At 41.8% G+C, this 19,517-nt stretch overlaps 1 protein-coding gene across 4 annotated transcripts in view; it reads left to right on the forward strand.

Moving 5' to 3' along the window:
* GRK5 (G protein-coupled receptor kinase 5) overlaps positions 1–19,517 on the forward strand; it is a 154,606-nt gene that overhangs the window by 100,615 nt on the left and 34,474 nt on the right. For 3 of the 4 annotated variants that reach the window (XR_014007846.1, XM_081192995.1, XM_081192994.1), the window contains exon 5: positions 19,090–19,190. Coding sequence is in view for 2 of the 4 variants with exons in the window: in XM_081192995.1 (XP_081049121.1) it covers positions 19,090–19,190 (101 nt within the window). In the remaining 2 variants the exon portion in view is untranslated. Of the gene's footprint in view, positions 1–19,089; positions 19,191–19,517 lie in introns of those variants that run through there. The other variant, XM_081192996.1, reaches the window with a different exon arrangement.

The following is a 19,517-nucleotide window of genomic DNA, read 5'->3' on the forward strand; positions in this document are numbered from 1 at the left end:
TCCATTCAGAAGATCAGAAGTTCGGTCCTTGGCATCTCTAGGGTAGGGCTGGGAGAAAACTGTGTCTGAACCCCTGGAGAGCAGCTGCTGGTTAATGTAGGCCAATGGCGGAGGATCAACTTCACTGGGACTCTCCTACCCCTAACTTTCTGTGGTCTTGTGCCCTCTATCATTCCCAATTCACATTGGCGGCCTTCTTTTCGACAATAATTGCATTAGCAGTGCTGTTAACCTTACTCCTCCATGTCAGTTTTCCATGGCCAGGATTTATTATTAATAAGCATTTTTCCCATCAACAGAGCTGTGCTATAATATAGGATCTCAGTGGGACCTAAAAATACCCCTTGAAAGACCAGCTTGATTAGGGCTCATTTTGCTTAGAATTGGTGGCTTTCTCACGGTCTCCCCTGGCCCTATCTTCTAATCCCTTACCCACTGTTTATAAGCCAAATGCTACTTTAACTAAACATTTTTGAGAATTTCTCTCCTGATTTACTACTGGCAACAGTATGCAGTCTGTTCTGTTCCATATATCATTGTCATAGGAAAATAAATATCAGTAACCCATGTGTAGGCGTGTGTGTGTGTGTGTGTGTGTTTTGAGTTGAACATGAGGGCAAAGTTCTGTGACCCAGGGTCTCACATTGAGGACACTATATCTGCTTATTCAAAATAATTTTGTCAGAGGCCCAGACAATGATCTGGAAAACACATGGAGCAGTTACGTGGATGGAACTAAGCAAGCTTCCTCTCATTAGTACCCTGTAAATGTTCCTGTGGGTTCCTATGGAGAAAAGGCAATGCAAGACGAACATCGTATTTAAATAACGCACATCCACAAGGCTCTGATGAATGCTGACTGGAATTACTTAATCGGGGATCCATAAGTTTCAGAGCAAAATATATGCCGCCTGAGGTTGTTTAAATGTGAAAATTCCATCTTAATTCTCCCAATTTTTGCAAAGCAAAACCGACCACCTCACAGGTGGGAATGCATTTTTACTCTTTCAAAACTGATACGTAGGTGAGACTTTGGTGGTTATGAAGCAGTTTTTTAAAATCTGTGTCATATTTTGAATCCTGCACTACTTTAAAACACACACACAATAGAAAACAATACAATAAAGCAGATAAGACAAGAAAATTTAAAAAAACCTGCTAGAAGAAGGAGAAATTCCTGCGTTAGTAGTTTTTTAAAAGCATAGGTAACTAGAAGTATTTCTGTTGGGGGTGTAAATGATATGAATGAGGATGCCAGGCAGACCTCCTAGTGAGCCAATAGGAAGCATTTCAAAGAATGAGAAGCCATTATTAAGTATCAACTTACGGGGGAAATGAAAGAAGCTCCACCTGCTCCTTTAACAAACTCTGACCTGAAGCTGTGGTAGAAAGGCAGATGGAAGCAATTGATGGAACATCAGTGATCTGCTGCTAGAGCAGTGTGGGGACCTCTGGGTGACATTTTCCAGACTTGATTGCTCAGCACACACTTTTCAATGAACCTTACCCTAGTTGCAAGGGAGAGCACAGCAGCAGTGGCAAGTTATCTGGACAGTTTAATCAGGGGCTTAACAGAGATCGTACTATAAAGGTGATGCATACAATTTATTATTACTCTCATTTAAGAACTTTGGAGTGTTTCCTCTTGGTTAGCTTTTAGTTGACTTTTCCATGCTGCTTTTGACACCCTTTCCAATTCCAAAGTTTGATGATGTTGATGGTAACAACACCTTCTTAACATTTAGTGTCACTCTCACTGAACCCATTTCGGGACATGTTTGACAGTCACTTTCAACTCACTGCTCTCAAAATGGCTTTGTTCAAAGTTGAAATTCGTTTCCATTTCCTTTCTGCTGTTTTCCTCTCTGCCATGAAAGCTACAAAGGCTTTGTTATACAGTGGTACCTCTAGTTGCGGACTTAATCCGTTTCAGGGTGCCATCTGCACCCTGAAAAGTCCACAACTAGAGCACCTCTTCTGCGCATTTGCGCGGTGCGATCGAGCGCTTCTGCACGTAGCACGCAGATCACTTCTGCGCATGCACGGGCAGCGAACCTGGAAGTAAACACTTCCAGGTTTGCCGCGTTCGTAAACTGAAAGTGCGTAAGAAGAGCAGAACACAATTTGTGCCAATTTGTGTGATTTTTTAAAAATCAATCACTATATAAGAGGGTGATGAATAAAACAACAACAACAACAAATGCAAAATCTCAAAATGTGCTGTGGAATTAGTTTATTGAAGAAAAGAAACCCCACAAATCTTTGAGACCAGGAAGCATTTTCTATAGCTGGCAGCACTGTTTTAAAGTCAGATGTGAAAAGACAAGTTGCCCCAGAAGAAGAATAGAAATATTCAGCCACCCACCTGTTTTTCAGCAGATTACCAGAAAAGATCTGTGCCTTTCAGTTTCATTTTAACTCCCAGCATTGTTTTCTGAATACAACAACTAGCCAAAGTAGACCATTCCTCTTCTGATAACTGGATAGTTTGCCTCCATCCTTCCCCCCCCCCCCGCAGTGGGGCTGCTGGTGTTGCTGCTGTGCTGTTGCCCCAACTCATTTGGCTTGATAAATCAGGGGGAAAACAGAGCCCATCATTTGTTCACAGGGCAATTCCAGATTTGATGGGGCCTGTGGCAACGTGCCTTCTTGGTCCCTTCTCTGTTGGTGGGCCCTGGTGGTGGCAGGTATAGCTCTAAGCAATACCAAGTGGCTACATAGAGGGGACCATCTTAATTCCTCGCAGCACTCCTGATGTAGCAACATTTTAAATGGGGAATGTTAAATCATAGCTACGTGCAACTACTTAGCGTAACTTGGTGTGCTAGGCAGGTGAGAAATGTGAAGGTAGGGGAGGGGTGGTGCAGGGTTACGTGTACATCAGTGGTGGGCCCTACCAGGACGTGGTGCCCTGGCACCCACCTCAATAGGCCAGGTACAAATTCTCATCCTGATTGTCCACTCTGAAATGTACCTGGATCATCTCCCAGCCACTCACATGTTGTTTTCACTGAAAGTCGTCCAGCAACCATCTGCCTCCCCACTAGCACTGTCTTCTTCATCTCCTTCTAACATTTAGCACGCACTGCAATTATGTCTTGAAAAAAGAAAAAAGACCCAACTCCATTATTGCTGTCTCCTTTGAAGTGGAGTGAGAGTGCTGGCTGAACACGAACCTCCTGTAGTCTCTTTCCAAGATGCAAAAGGTTGATCTACTGGCAGCAAAAATAATGATTTTGAGTACGGTTATGACAAGTCTTTTAACTATTCATTTCCTGCCTTGAGGTTCTGTATGCACGAGCAATATTGTCGAATGGAGACATTTTGCACTCCAAGGAGTCATGTAATTAGCAAGAACAGCAGTGTTGATGCTGTTGAACAATGGATAATAAAAACTTGCTTGCTTGCTTGTTGGGTTACAGCAATTTGTATCTCGCCTTTCTACAGAAGCGGTATTTGAGGCGGTCCACAATTTTAAAAATAAAAGCAACAAAACTACAAATAAAAGAGTGAATTCTAAGAATAGCAGCAGTTTATAACAGCATATTAGTGCTTCTAGGGGCAGAAATACTTTTTATTTTCTTTAACAAGATTTAAATGCCACTTAATTAAACAACAACAAATTAAGTGGTTTGCATAAAACCATAAGAGGTTTGTGTCAGGTGTGACAGTTCAGGTGTTACAAAAGAACCACATGACAACAGCAGTGGACTTGGGTACTTTGGTACCCTGTGTGAGGCCAAAATTTGGTGCACAAACCCTCAGCCCTCATGCTGCCTTCCCAAAGGTGGGTAAGAAGCACCCTGCTTTGGGAAGGAGCCACAAAAGTTCTGGCAGGGTCCTAGAGCCCTCGCACCTCCTAGCCAAAGCTGAGAAAGTGCTAACTAGGCTTTGGGAAGGAGGTAGGAGGATTCTAGGACCCTGTCAGAGCCTCATGCCTCCTTCCCAAAGCCCAGCACCTCACTTACCAAGCTTTGGTTCAGTGCACATAGCACTGTCCCAGGGACAATCCTGTGGCTGCCTTGTAATACTCTCCTGAACCTCTCAGTGGTGGTCACTGTCATCAGCAATGGTATCCTTCTCGAGTACCTGACAGGAGTGGTTGTAATAAGTGCTCTGTTGTGTTGATGCCACTCCTGTCTGGGAAAAAGAACCCAGAAGGTGATGATGCTGTGGTACTACAGCTCTCCCCTGCCTGACCTGTTGTCAGTGGGATTCCAAGGGGTTGCATCTTAATTGCTTGGTACTATTTTAAATATTCACGAAACCATTGTGCAAAGTCATACAGAGATGTGTCCCACAGAGTCCTTAGTATGCAGGTGCTACCCAGATCATATCTCCCCTGTATATGTAGCTCTAGGGAGGCAGTGGAAAGCCTGAGCAGCTGTTTGTTGGCTGTGAAGGACTGGGTGAGATGGAGTAGGTTGAAACTTAATCAAGGCAAGACCGAATTACTGTTGTGGATGGACAAGGATGGCTTACAAACAAGAATCAGCTGGTGCAGAAAAGGTTAGTTTACACCCCTTCCCAATCCCTCGAATTCCCCAGCGAATGCAAGATTGGACCACACATCTTGCTGAGATTGTGTCTTGTTTTATATGCTCATGTGCTTGAAATTCCTCCGACGAGGTCACTTGGGGTTAGAAGACTGGGAAAGGGTTAAGCATTGTTGTTTCTCTGCTCTCCCTCATGGTTTAGTGGAAGTGGCTTTTTTGGTTGAAAACAAAACGCTTGGCTACCGCTGCACATTTGCAACATGCAGTTTGGCCAGATATCTATCTGTAGATGTGCCTTGGCAGATGGATCCGGTGGTTTTCTTGCCTGGATTCATGTGGGTTCCACACTTTTGCTTCCTGGGGAAAGTGGTTCCCTTTCAGAGGTCTTAAGGAGCATTACGTTTCTTTGTGCTGCGGAACGCTTGTTTTCCAAGTCCTAGATCGCTTTAAATGAAGAGGAATGTTGCTGCAGTGTTGAGAAAACGACATGCAGAAAAGTACTTGACCTGCCAGCCAGGCCTCTCCATGTAAATTAAACTAATATATTTAATCAGGCTCACGCTGGACGCTGTTCAAAATCCAGAGCATCACAGTTTAAATATTCTACCGCAGCTGTTGTTTGTCCCAGAAGTCAGAGCTGAGGAAAAACAGATCATGCCACTGTAATTGTGTATTGTCTCCCATGGAAAACATGGTCGTGGTCCCCCTCCATGTCCCAAGAGCTGTTAGCAAGGGCTCTCGCTTGGAGAGTTCAGATCAGCCTTTAACTTTTGGAGCATTTTCAGGGCTTGGGGGATTGTAATGTCTTTTTCATCATCAAAAGCCCTTTCTTCGGTCGTGTCCATTCTCAGTGAGCCCAAACCATTTTCAAATGAAGGACAAAATAAGAGCCAATGAGCGCCCAAGCACATTGGCTTCCAGCTTGCACATTCAGAACCTGTGCAGGTACAGTTGTGCGCACCTGACTTTACACTGAGCATGAGGAGTTTGTGGAGAAGGACATGTTCACAGGACATGGATTTATGATATGAAAAATGCTAATGTTGATGATCACGTTCAGAATATTTTTCACACATTAATACCTGGAGCCTTTTGGCCCTGAAATATCACTGCTGTGTTCAGCCAGCCGTGGGAGCCTTGTGGGCTTTGGTAGAAGCTACTGAATGTGCAAGAAGGAACTGTTTCTTCACTTCTTCCTGCTGAGGATCAAACTGAATGTGAGCATTTCTCATGAATTTTGCCCCTGCAGAATAAATGGGGTTGGCCCTCCTCCAAACCTAAGATACACCATGGTATATGGGGAGGGGGACCCTATCTCTGTGTCCCTGCAATGGCTCCAGTCAGTATAAAAGTCTTGTGTTTGCATCACAGAATTGGGAAGAAGCCTCCCTGGTTATGTTAAATCGTTTAAGCTTGGAATACTGTTTCAGAAGACTTTTTTGAAAGCAGGAATTTTTCACGCCATCTGTTCACTTGCATTACTCAAGTTTTGCTAAGAACATGTTATCTATTATACATACTCTCCCTTATATCTGTACCCTTCTGAAACCAAGAAACAGCGTTCAATGCAACAACCAGTAAGGACAGGTAGGAGCCAGTTTAGGGGGGGAAGTGAAGGCTTTGGTTTGCCTTTGGCAAGTTGTAAAGAAAGATCAGAGGCAAACCTTTATGACAATACAGACTTTCCATAAAGTAGCTAATCAGTTCCATGGTTTGTGCCAGAACAGGGCCAAAATTTGACAGGAGCTGGAAAGCTTGAGATTAGTTCAAATTCCCCCCTCCTCCACCCTAAACTGCATCATTTCCATTCCTTAGCTTTTGTCTTCTGTTCCACAGAGATAAGTTTTTCAAGCTGGTGTATTATATAGGTTTTGCTTTTTGTTTTGTTTTTTTACAAAATGGTATGCCTTGATTTTGCAAAAAAAACCCACAAAGAAATGTACATTTATTAAAGAACACACTTTAAAACAATAAAGTACAAAAAATGGAGCAACTGGAACAAAACACAACATCAAATTGAAAAGGGGTGTAAAACAGACCACTGCTCTTTAAAATGTTCTAACTCTATAACAAGGGCTCAGAGGATGCAAACATTTGGAGGACCAACAATTCAGTAATGTGGCGATTTGAGTGGCTATTGAGTAACAGGACAGTGACAGCCCACAGTGACAGGCAGCTATAGCCCCTGCTGAATCTCTCCTCTGAAAAGGAGGAGTCAGACACAACTTCCTCTGAAGACTGTAAAGAAATAATGCGTTTCACATGGGAAGACGCACTCCTGCAGATGCAGTGGGACCTGGCCATGGAGGAGCAAACAGAATAAGTAGTGCTTGCTGCCAACATTTGCAATTAGTTAGTCTGTTCACAATTCCCATCAGTGTAACAAACCACCACCTTTGGCTTTGATCTTTGCTTTGATATTGCTTATTGTTGACCCCTTAGGAAACTGATGTTTGCAGATGTTCAAAATGTTTTGCTTTACCTCTTTACCCAGTGGCGTAGCGTGGGGGGGTGCAGGGGGGGGCCGGCCGCACCAGGCGCAACATCTGGGGGTTAGGGTTAGGGGGCGCAAATCCACGGGTTAGGGGGTGCAAATTACTTGCCTTGCCCCGGGTGCTGACAACCCATGCTACGCCATTGTCTTTACCTCCTCTTTACTGTAACGCATTTCCAAGGTGCACTTTTACATGCATTCATAATCTGTTTCACAATATAAAAATGTAGGAGATTTTTTTGTCTGATTTTATCGTATTTTATAACATTGGCCTTGGGATTCAGAATCAAACAACTGCTTCACACCTGGATTAGTTTGTCCTGTACTATTTATAGCCAGCATTTTAAATTGGTTTCATAAATATACTGGCAGCCAATATTGATGATCAAGGAATGGATTAATATATTCTTTGTATCCAGCCCCCATTAGGAGGTATGTGGCAATATACTGCATAAGTGGAAATTTCTGAACCATTTTTCATGGGCAGTCTATCGTAAGATGGCAGGCCTGGTGAACAATTTGGGGAAAGGTACCATTCCAGCTGCTTTTCTTGAAGGTTGCAAATAGAATTAATAGTATTTATTATGATAAATATGAAAATTGTGTGAATCTGCCTGGAAGTCTTAAGATTTTTAGGAGGCCTGGTAACTTTTACTGCTTAAATCGCAAGTGCCATTTGAAATACATCACTTTCCCCATTTACCGTATTTTTCCATGCATAAGACTAGGGGTTTTTTTAACCAAAAAATTAGGTTTAAAATTGGGGCTCATCTTATACACGGGTAGTGCTGAGGGGTGGTTTTTTTAATTTGGAGTCTCCAAAAATAGGGGGCGTCTTATACATGGGGGCGTCTTATACACAGAAAAATATGGTATTTGTGCCCAAGCCTTGATATGTTTTTCAGAGGACCTGGCCTAGGTGCTCCCATCAAATGAGGTAAGGCAGGTGCTACCAGGGAGAAAACCCTTTTATTACCCCAGCCCTTTTAAAAATCAGAGATCTTAAAAGATAAGAGGGGGATTTAAAATTATGTATTTTTAGTTACACTCTAAAGTTAGTTTGTTGACATTTTTTGCTGCAGTTTGTTTTACAGTTTCTGTGTTTTGGTCTTTTGTTAGCAAGTTACGAGTTTCCCAGGGAACATTGTCAAAGGGTGGCTTACATAAATGCTGCAAACGGATGCATAAATATTAATTTTTATACTAGTGTCTATCATTTGCGAAGACATGATGGCAAATATCCTGGAAACAAGCCTTGTAATGCAATCAAGGCAAATGCCATACTTCGCTGGTAAACAATATTTTAAAAGGATGAAATGTAGCCATTAGCCAAAGGTCTTGATTTGTCTTTTACTGGGCAACATAGACGTTTTCTGACATTTTCCAGCAAGCTCCTGAAATAGTAAGAAATCCTTGTAAATTTCAGTTCTGCCAGGGTTTCTGACATTTGCTACTTTGCTTGGCTTTATGCATACACCACAAGACTCCTGGGGTTGGTTAGAAGCCGCTTCCCGTGTGTGTACTGGAACGTGCATTGGGCACCATTGAAAAGTGGAGGGAAGGGGTCTTGTGTGTGTTGATGGGGTGCTTTATGGAATTTTATAATTACCTTAAACAGAGAAACTCGCAGCATGAGGCAGAACTGAAATCCATTAAACAGCTAGTATGCACTGTGTAGATAATAAGGCGAACCTTATTCTGACTGAAAACCCATTGGAACCAGTGCAATTCTCCCCCTTTTGTTTAACTAGGCTTTAGTTGAGGCCTATCCAAGGCATGTCCCTGGGGCAGGAAAGGCATATTTCTGTGCCAGGCAAATCTCCCTTTAATGACATATGAATAATGTGCGATATTTCCAGGGGACAGCTGCAAATTATACTGGAATCGAGAACAAGAGCTCTGGTTAGATACAAATGCCTTGTCAAAGGTCATAGGCATTTAAATCTTATGTTTCGGGGTGTGGAATGCGACGCTTGGGCATTATAACTTAACCACAATGCTGCCATTAGAACCAGTCCAGACAGAACAAATGTGTTCATTCTACTTTCCTTTTTTCCTTAAAGGGGAGGGAACATTTGGAACAGATGCAATAATAAGGCAGAGTTAGGGTTTCTGTTTTGTTTTTCTTCCAAATGATCCGTTTCCACCCTAGCTTAACTGCCTGGTTGCAAAGAAAACCTTCGTCGTTGGTTCTGCTGGCTTGCAGTGTTAAGCTGCCAGTTCCACATTGCTGCTAATGCCTAAGAAGAGATGTCCAACCTATGGCAGTGACACTAAGGGGAACACAAACAAAGTTATCCACCTAGATGTGGCAGGCCTGCCCCAAACACAGCCATTTGGAAAACCAGGGTTATCCTATGCTCTGTTGTGTGGTGGCTGCGAAGTGTGGGAGGGGTCCAGTGCTGGCAGCCCTATGTGCTCCAGTGCTGCAACCCACCCCAGACCTCCGTAGATCCACTGAAATGAATGAATATGACTAATTTAGGGCCATTAGTTCCCATGAGTCTTCCCTGAGTAAAATTTAGTTGAATGCTTGCTTATTTACCAAGGAGTTGTAGACAAACAAATTGAGAGCAAATATGGCTGCAGAAGACAAGCTGGTGTTCGGGCGACATTCCACCCTGACTTCCCTGTTTTGCGTTTTAAAGAGATTCTTCTAGTGAGAATAGTAGTTTGACCACACAGCGTTTTCCAAGCATTTTCTCACCCAGAGACCCTTACAAATTGCTTATATTTGGATGTCAGGTGCCCACATGTATACCACACTGTTTGTATTAGATGTAGAAGCAGTTTTGAAAGAGTTACTAGCTTACCCTTTTGTTTGGCAAATGAACTATTTTAAATTTGAGGGTGTGTTTGGATAGTTTTTCACTAGGACACTTTTTGAAACTGAACCATAACATGCTAGACTCTATTTGTTTAATGCAAATGACATTTAAAGCTACACACCATATGTTAACTTCACCTGATTTGCTGCACATTTAAAACCTGGCAGTATCACAAGCTCATTTGTGGCTGAATATTTTGTATAAGGCCAGGGCTGCTGCTGCTATAATTATAATTATAATTTTATTTTCCTTTTAAAAATCCAAGTTTTCCTAGTCAAATTAAAGTTGTATTTGGATCTGAAGTCCCATACATTTCGTCTGAGGAGTATTGCCTAGTGTTGTGGATGAAGACAAACTCCATTTTGAACACTGCATTTTCTGCCCTGAACACAAATGCTTTGGGATATAACAGATGGGCATTCAACCCTTTTCTTTCAGGGTGGAATTACCTGCTAAAGAGGTATAAGACTGCCACCCAAAGTAGTAGCCCATATTAAGTTCTCTCCCCAACCAGTAGGCTCTGTCCCCTCCCCTTCATGACATGTAGAAAAACAGAGCTGTGACCTGCTGTTAAAATGTTATGAATTTCCCCATCCGTGCCATCAGAGCCAGTGATGAGAGGGAAGGTACAGAAGCATAGAATATAACTATTCTTTATATAACATGGTTCTGACCTGATTTATCAATCTTCCTGAGGTCTTGCCCACTTGTATTTGCTTCACTCTTTGAATAACAACTGGACATGCTGTGGATTCTTCTTGAGTTTGTGGATCTGGTTGAATCATGTGCCTGTGTCATGGACTGCCTGGATGCAGAAGAGTGGAGGAAGGCACCAGCTGGGGAACCCACAATGGAAGAAGGTTCAGAGACAGGGGATTGGTGGTGGACGATGATGAGTGGTCAGGGAGAGAAGAGGGAGCAGATTTGGAGGAGGAGGTGATGGAAGCTGGAGAGGTAACAGGGTTTAACGAGCAGGAAGAAGCTGTAGCAGAGAGCAGTCCAGAATCAGAGGCAGAAGAGACAGCTTGAGTGGAGAGAGGCCAACATGCAGAGATGAAGAATCCAGGGGCTGCTGAAGAATCCAGGAGGTTTCTCCTTCTTTTGTGACCAGCTTCTCTCCCCCTGGTCTCCCAGAACCCACGGAGGTATGAAGAGGGTGGAGGCGCTGGAGCCTCAGCTTGCTTGGGAAGGACCCAGTGGAGAAGGAGTCTTAGAGAGTGGTGGTAAGGCAGGGACCTTCAGTCCTTGCAATTGCCTCATTGGGGCAAGATCTATTGGGAAGAGTTGCTGTGCTCACTAGGCCGGAGTTGTTTTGTTTCTCTGAATAAAGAGTAAACTTCACCGATACCTTGTGAGTTTTTGCTGCCCTACTGTGAACACCTGCCCTGACAGCCTGTTGGAAACCTTGACTTTATTCCATTTTTCTCATGTTTCTTTACTTGTTAATTTCCACGTTTTGTGTGATCAGTCACACAACATAAAAACCACTTTTTGGAAATCTGGGGGAACCTAGTGGAATTTAGCACTTATTTTCATGTTAATTGTTTCCAGCAAGAAATCTGTTTGTAGCCCTGTTAACCCAGAAAATTGTGGGAGTTTTGCAGTGTAATTTTCCCACTGTTTACATGGCTCACACCATGTGAGGGAATCTGAGGCAGTATTCCCGTATATCGTTTTTTCCTGCCATTTTTATCCTGGGTGAATCCTAGGGAACAGAAGCACTCAATGGCAACATGTCAAATGGCACCCAGTGTTGTGTCACTTCATGCCCACTGATGTGATGAAATTTAGTGTGACATGGCAGTGTTATTGATCTAAAAATCACCGTTTCTAAAAGAAACAGATAATGCAGTGTAAGAAGAGCATTAGAAACTAGGACAAAAGCATAAACAATATAGCCAGGAAAACTAACATAATAATTCCGTCTCCTTATCATTAGGTTTACTTGGGTGGAAGGGCAAGGAAGAACAATTATGGAGAATAGTGTTTAGCGAGCCCTTGATTGACCAAAAGATGTTGCACAGGATTTATATTCTACCTCAGTTCCATGGAACTCAAGGTGGTTTATTTAGGTTGTTTCCCATCCAATAACTGACCAGGCCTGGGCCTGCTTAACTACAGCAAGGAGGTTGCACCATGTGCCTTCAACTCATGCCTTGAAAAAAGGCTGGCTTTAAATTAGCAATAATAGTAACTGTAGAAGCAAATGATGCTAAATGTGCACCACAGGTAGGTTGATACAAAATGTGTTGTGGCCAAATCAAGTTCGGCGATCAAGGTTATTTGTTTCCCATTATTTTTAGGGTGGAGGGAGGTGGACATTAAAGCAGGTCTTGTGGAGTTACTATAAAACAAGAGTTCACACATCAAAGAGAAGTGCTTTTCATGACTCTAAAAATGAGTAATGTTGGCCGTAAATTAAAGGGTTCCATATTTTCCCTTACTGCTTTAGCTGATAAATCACATCTATGAGTCACTAAGAAACCTCAAGATTACAGAATCTTGGTACTAGAGGCACATGTTGAAGTATTTTCTCCTCCTAGACCTGAATATAGTCCTAATAAAATGCAAGCAATCCTATCTCCTAATAAGACTTTCTTCTAGCTCACATTCCTTCCATAAATTGCCGACCCAAGGGATTTGTGTTACTCTATCCAACTATGCAAGAATATTCAAGTGGTTAGGACTAGAACTCCATATAACCGCTTGATTTGCTTTGCAAATGCAGAACATCATTTGTAAGACTTGAACTTAGGACTAATGGAAGACTTTAAAAAGAGAGCAACTGTTTGCAGTCCAGCAGTGACCAGAGGACAAGACCATTTGTTTGGCATATTTTGCAGGCAAGCTAATCGCAGCACGTGTCATGTCATATCTTCCACAGTGTCCATGTCTGATGAAACAGAGCAAATGACCTGATTTTAGGTTGGATTTCAGTGTGATGCTGGGTGATTTTATTACATTAAGAACCAACAGATTCAAATGAGAGGGTAGGTCCATAAGGTGTTTCTCAACCTAGACATATGACTTAACATCTTCATGCCTAAATTTATGGGTTTCTTCTTAGGCCCAAATGAAAATTTTAGATAACTCTCACTGTGTATATTTATGAATGGAAATATTAGTTGATTAACTGAGTCTCAAACTAGTTGATTAATTGGGTCAACCAATTCAAGTTCTCATCACAGATTAAAAGCAGGAGCTTCAGTTAGTTGAGCTCAAGATTTTACCCTTTTCGCACTGAATCATAAGCATCCATATGGTGGAAGGAATAGTTAATCTGTGGTACAGGGGAACCTCCATGTCTTGTCCAGAATTCCCATGTGCCTGTTTGATGTGCCCACCTCCTATTGAATATCATTCCACACACACTGTTCTAACTATTTAAACGTCTAATAGTTCCATAACACAGTGGGATTTTTGGACTGTTATTTGCTAAGGAGCATTTCACTAAAGCTGCCTTGTCTTTCTTTTCTCTTTCTACCTAACCCCATTTGGCAAGACCCAAGGCTGTGGTTGAGGCCCAGACCTTGTTTGATTGGATTGGAATACACTTTTAGGCAACTTAAATTGAGTTGAACTTCTTAATTATGCTGTTTGTTGTTTTTATTTGAGACTCTGATTGGGAATCATTTCCTTTTGAAGCAGTATCATTACTAGTAGAATGTCAGGGGGATCAATGAGGGTAATTAGAACATGTTATTCCCCCCCCCCTCTTTCGGCAATTTCAAAAGAGTATTTTCTTTTATCACGCCAGTCTCTGAAGTGCACACACATGGTAGCCATAGGTTCCAAAACACTGGGATGTAATGTAGGCCATTTGGCTAAATAACTATATTTGATCCTGCAGACTTCTGTTAGGTTTGGCTAGCAATGGAAACACAAACATGTGGAAGCCATTTCTCAGAAGCACATGATAGTGGAAATACTTGGAGCAGGAACTGGAATATACGCCAATTGTTTTGCCAGTGTTATAACTAGGGATGGAAGAACAATTTGTTTGGTCCATTTTTTGCAGCAGACTGGTCCAGTCTGGCGCTCCTTGAACTTACTTGCATGAAAGGGACACAGCTCTCTGTTTGATGATGCACTTACCTACATTTTGTGATGCAGTTTTGGGGTGCAAAAAGAATGCATTCACATGTGTATTTTACGTTTTAAAAATGGGGAAATGTGTATTTTGCATAAAAGTGCATATTTTATGTAAAAGCTGTGCACAGAATGCATAGAATTTTAATGCAGACTTTTCATGAATTCTTTTAACAATAACAACACTCACAAAAAAACAGAATGGGACAGACCTGTTATTGAGTGCCAGCAAAACTGAAATGGGAGGGAATTTAACTGCCTGGTCCGCCCCTAGCTATGACATGTCCATTTAGTAGAGTCCTTACAAAATGCTGGAGCCAGTGCTTTTTTCTGGGGGGACGCATACCCCTAAACATTTTGTGAATCTAAATTTGGCCTCATTGAGGGGCAGTATTTCAATATGAGTAGGAAAAAGAGTACCCCTAAACATTTTTTTAAAGAAAAAAGCACTGGATATATCCAATTTTCTAGCTTTTCTGTCTATCTCTAGATATTGTACTAAGTCTTACTCAGAGTAGACTTTTTCTCGGGCCACACAGTGAACTGCTGATTGTTCAGCAGCCCTTCCTCACAGTAGCATTTTCTCACTGCCATAGTAACTCAGTGGGCAAGTTATGGACTGGTAGAAGTTCTTGCTTGCCACTGAAGTTTCTGGCATTGCTCAGAGAAGATGCCCTGCCAGATCTGGAGCTTTGCTTCTCAGCCACCTTCCAATTCCTGTCAGTTTCTGTGGCCTGCAAATGCTGGCAGTGCTGCTGATTAGAACCTGATCTTGAGAAGCAGGCAAAGGAGGTAAGTTAGGGCAGTTGGCTGAGGGGAAGCTAAAGCTTTCTAATCATCTCTCATTCTGCCTGCCACATTTATGGGCACTGTGCTAGGTCTTTTTAAATATAATTCAGAAGGCATTGCTTGTGGTCAGCATGAACCCATTGCTTCCAATTGTGAACCTTACATCCATAGTAGAGCAGAAGAGACCCAGAATAAGAGTTTCTAAGCAGGCCTCTCAGACCCCCCCCCCACTGCCTCCACATCTGAAGTGTGTTCCTCTAGACTCTGCTCACCTGGGGTTTTCTTGGAGTTAGTATTTTCAGTAGCAGGTAAATCCAGATTTCACAAAATATAGAAATAAAAAGTGCCTTCAGTTGTTTTAATTAATTACGTTTGAACACATGTCAAGCAGCTCTGAAAAAGAAAAAGTGTCCCAGCTTGCAGTTTAAGAACTCTGGCAATGTGTTTCAAGCAAAAGTGAAAAGAGTGAGTAATGTTGATGTATTTAATGTGCTCAGAACTCCCTTTGGGACTATAAAATATCTACAAGGTTAGTTAATGCTGATTGCGCCACTTGGAATGGCTCCTCTGGCTTGAGGCTGATACTTCTGAATGGTTTCAAGGTCTACACAATTACACAGCTTGTTTTCATAGATATGCAATAGAGGTGGGTAGGGACAGTGTCATCATTTAGTATAATCACCAGGTGGCACTGGATTTCGTTGTCGGGAGGGAAAGTCAGAAGTTGTCGCGTTGCTGGTCTGTTTAAATTTGAGAGAGGCAATAAAGTTATTGTCTAGCTTCCTGGCTGGGGTGTCTTCTAACCTTTCCACGACATAAGCTAAAAGGAAGGGGAGATTATTTCTGTTAAAAATAAACGGTTTGCAGCATTCCATAATGGGATCAAGTCCATCCATATGTTTCTTCTTATGTGTTAGGTAATGAATGATAGCATTCTAAAGAGACTTGACTCACATGGATAAACATGTTCTAAATACAGATTGGCTCGCAAAGAGGAAAAGTGAGAGATTAGATCAGTTCTGAAAAATGAAGCTCAGTATGCATCTCTCATGAAATTGCAGCGGGAAAGAGCAGTGAGAACGATGCATGAGAGCACTCGTTCCTTTGTTTTATCAGGAATTCTGTCTGTTTTCTAGAAATCCTGGACTGAAAACCCTACATGATGCGAAGACATTTTCATGTTAAGTAGTTTATGGAGTTGATTTAAAAAGAACTTCAAAACACATGGCATCGCAGAATTGTATGGTTGGAAAGGGGGCCTGAGAGCCATCTTGTTGTTGTTGTTGGAATCTTTCTGTCTTGACAGACAACTAAAGAGTGCGCCATCAAGAGTAAAGTCAAACTGTTGGAAAGTCACAGTGCCTGCTGAGGCTGTAGAGACCAATACAGGAGAGACATGTTTTATTGCAGCTGGGGCAGATGAAGACGTCCAATTTTGCTGTTAAAGGTGCACCATGGTGTTTCTTCTCTCTGTTCTCCCTCCTGCGGCCATTTCTCCTCTGGTCACTACTGTGGATACATGACCTGTCTGTCTCCAGGCACTACGATCATCTGCAACACCTGGAGAGCCACAGTTTGCCCATTCCTCCTTTGCAGTGTCACTTTAGTCTTGGTTAACTGGTTGAGAAAAGTGTGTGTCGGCGTGTAAGAGGGAGAGGTGATGGAGAATATATTTTACTGTGCTCTACCACGGCTGGTTATTTAGTTTTGCTTCCACCTTTCTTCCCTGATGGGTTGTCCATGCAATTTTTAGGCATGTCTTGCAGGGATTTATTAGGAGACTTCCCATGATACTGCATCCTTTTCAAAACAACAGATCAAGGACCTGTCAACATTAAGCATTGTTTAGCTGTCAATCCACTCCCCCCTCCCTTCATATTAGCCCAGAGAAGTCCACACCACCCAAATCTGTATTTGAGGGGCAACTTTGGTCTTTTATGTTCATACCAGCATGTTTCTTGTGTTTGTCCCTGCCTTCTAATTTGTTGATTCTGTTATACTTATTTGGCAAGGCATGCACACAGAAAGTTGTGTGTGCATGTTTCTTTAAAAAAACAAAGCTGTCCAGGAAGTGCACAAAAGAACACAGTCAGGCAATTGCAAATTCTCAGCACATACGTTTCAGATACGTTTTCTTGTTCAGTTTTCTGCTTTTTTTGCAAATTTGAGAGATGAAAAGAAAAACTTTATATATAAAACTATGTTCCTGTGTTCGGGGTGTGTGTGCTGTAAATAAGTGCACACACAGCTGTGAAAGAAATGAAAGCACTGAGGAAGTAGTGGGCATGAAAAGGGGAGTAGCAGAAAGCGGTTATTGATCCAACCACCTCAAAAAAACAAAACAAATTGTCTGCTACTCCAAGTGGCTTGGAGCCCTCTTCCCCCCAATTTATCAGATTATCCTTTTATCAGAATTTCTCAAGTAAGTATATGCAACACCGACTATGGAATTTGTCGTAAATGATAGTATCTGATTGTCAGTGGTAGTAATACCTTCTGGCACTGGACTGCTCCTACTTAATGTGAATACGGCAGAGAGATACAAGGATCCATTCCCATCTTGCACACATTCTGTTGCCACATCTGCAATGTTTCTGTGCATGTTGCAGATGTGTGGTGGGATGTGTGCATATCCAGAGGATAGCTCAAACATCGAAAGAGAGCTTATATGTTACATAAAATTATAAATCTTTACTCTTTGGAGTTTACATATGCGAGTATACATCCACGAGCAACTATTCATACAACCAGTGCTATAAATTATAAAAGTATACTATAAATTAATCACTTTATTTACATTATGTTACATTATAGGTTTTGAATTTAGTAACACTATAAATAAAAATAAAACTCTTGGCCAATTATCATACAAACCAAAAGTTGGTTTGGGTGGTTGCATCATGCTATTTCTGTCTGCTAGCTTGTGTGGTAGGAAGCTCCTATGGCTGCCTTCTTCAGCATGAATTTCCTTGTGAGGAGAAAGAAATGGAGTCTTATGAAGTGATTTGTAATATCTGATTGCTTATTAATAATACAACATTGAACAGAGGAAGCAGCAAAGCGCCAGGCACCCTCGCTTTTAAAGCAGGATTGTTTCCACGAACACAAGGCTCTGCATTTGATCCTTCTCGTTGGCTGGCTGCAAAACGTTCTTTCTTTTTGCTGGTTATATTCAGGCTGCCATATTCCATCTCTCTTGAGAATACGCTCACAGAGGAAGGGAGACAGAGCACTGATTTTTGCTCCTGTTCTTTCTCATGCCAGATGTGTCACAGCTTTAAATAGCCATTAGCCAACACCACCATTAAAAAGGCAAACATACTACATGAAACCCTTGAGGTAGTCATCGATGCTAGACTTAAAACAAATTCCACAAAAACAGGACCAGCACTCCATCTGAGAGCACACTCAGGTGGTGAGTGCCGACGAGATTGTCACCAAAATGGAGCCACTTGAGAAACAAAAGGGAAGGTATTGGTATGCTTGGTGGAATCTTAACCGTTTCAGAAGTGCAAAACAAAGAAAAACCGAAAAACTCTTCCCCCCCCCCAACAAAAATCCAGTCCAGTGAGAAGAACTAAGCATGTTCAGTAACTATAGAGTGTTATCTGTTAGGGAAGAAAACTGCTGGAAGTAGGAATGGCTGCTGGAAGAGGGTAGGGCTGGCCGATGGGCTGACTCCTATTAGGAAGTGGGGAATAACAACAATGCTTTGTCGAGAGTCCCACAATATTCATTCATTTGCAGCTAACTGGCAGATATCAACAACACAACTGAATTGAATTTTATTATTTTGGTCACAGACCAGTTCCAGCCCACATACAATATCAAGGAAGTCATAAAACACGATAGGGATACATTTGAACTTGCAATTAGGTATAACAGAGACAATACAGATATAGCAACAGTTTAAAAATATATAAATTAAAACTTAGTCACTAACATATAACCTAAAATTATCATTTAAAACCTTAATCATTATGATAGCACAGCTTGTTCCTTAAGTTTTATGGCAATCGCACAGAATTTGATTACCCTTAACGTGGTCTCAGGATCCTTCAACACAACACTTTTAGGGAGATTTTGTGGAGGGTTCTAGAATATCTCTAAACACGGTCTCTATATTGAAGAAGGAAAAGAAGGTGGACTGGCTACATCTTGGCTTACTTTAGCGGGTTCTCATTTGTGCTGCAAATAAGTCCCAGATTCTTTCGTGTGATGAAATGTGTGTTTCCGTTTAAAATACTGCATTCACAAGCCACAGGAAGATAAATTCTGGCGTTGTTTTCTTAAGACTGCAAATATTTGTCTATACATGAACCCGGTTGTCAATGGAATGCTTTCCCCTATCACAAAGCCAATGTGTTGCTTAATCTCTTTGCTTTTTTTGTAGTCTCCAGTTTATGTAGCAGAAGTCGGTCAAGATCTTGTCCAGCAGACAGAAGAAAAACTTGAAAACAGTCCCTGTAAAGAGCTATTCTCACCTTGTGTGAAGTAAGTTAGGGTTATTTCATTGTTGCTGTCCCACATATTCTTTTCCAGTTAGTACCAGTTAACGGCTGAGAGTTTCAATTCGTCTCAGCTTCTTATTTGATGCTCGAAACGAACATTTGTTATCTTAAGGGCTTTATACAGGCAATGTTTTGTGGTTTTTTTGTGGGGAGGGGAATTTAGAGTGTCCAGTTCTAAACACCGCTGGTTCTGATTGATTTGATATTTGTCCTGTATTTGTGGCCCCTTAATGTAATGGGAATAACAAGAAGGTAATACTCCAAAGCCAAAACTGAAAAGGAATCATACTAGGTTCAACTCTTTTACTTG

Source organism: Podarcis bocagei, assembly GCF_964188305.1.
Source record: "Podarcis bocagei genome assembly, chromosome: 4".
NCBI classification, from domain to species: Eukaryota; Metazoa; Chordata; class Lepidosauria; order Squamata; family Lacertidae; genus Podarcis; species Podarcis bocagei.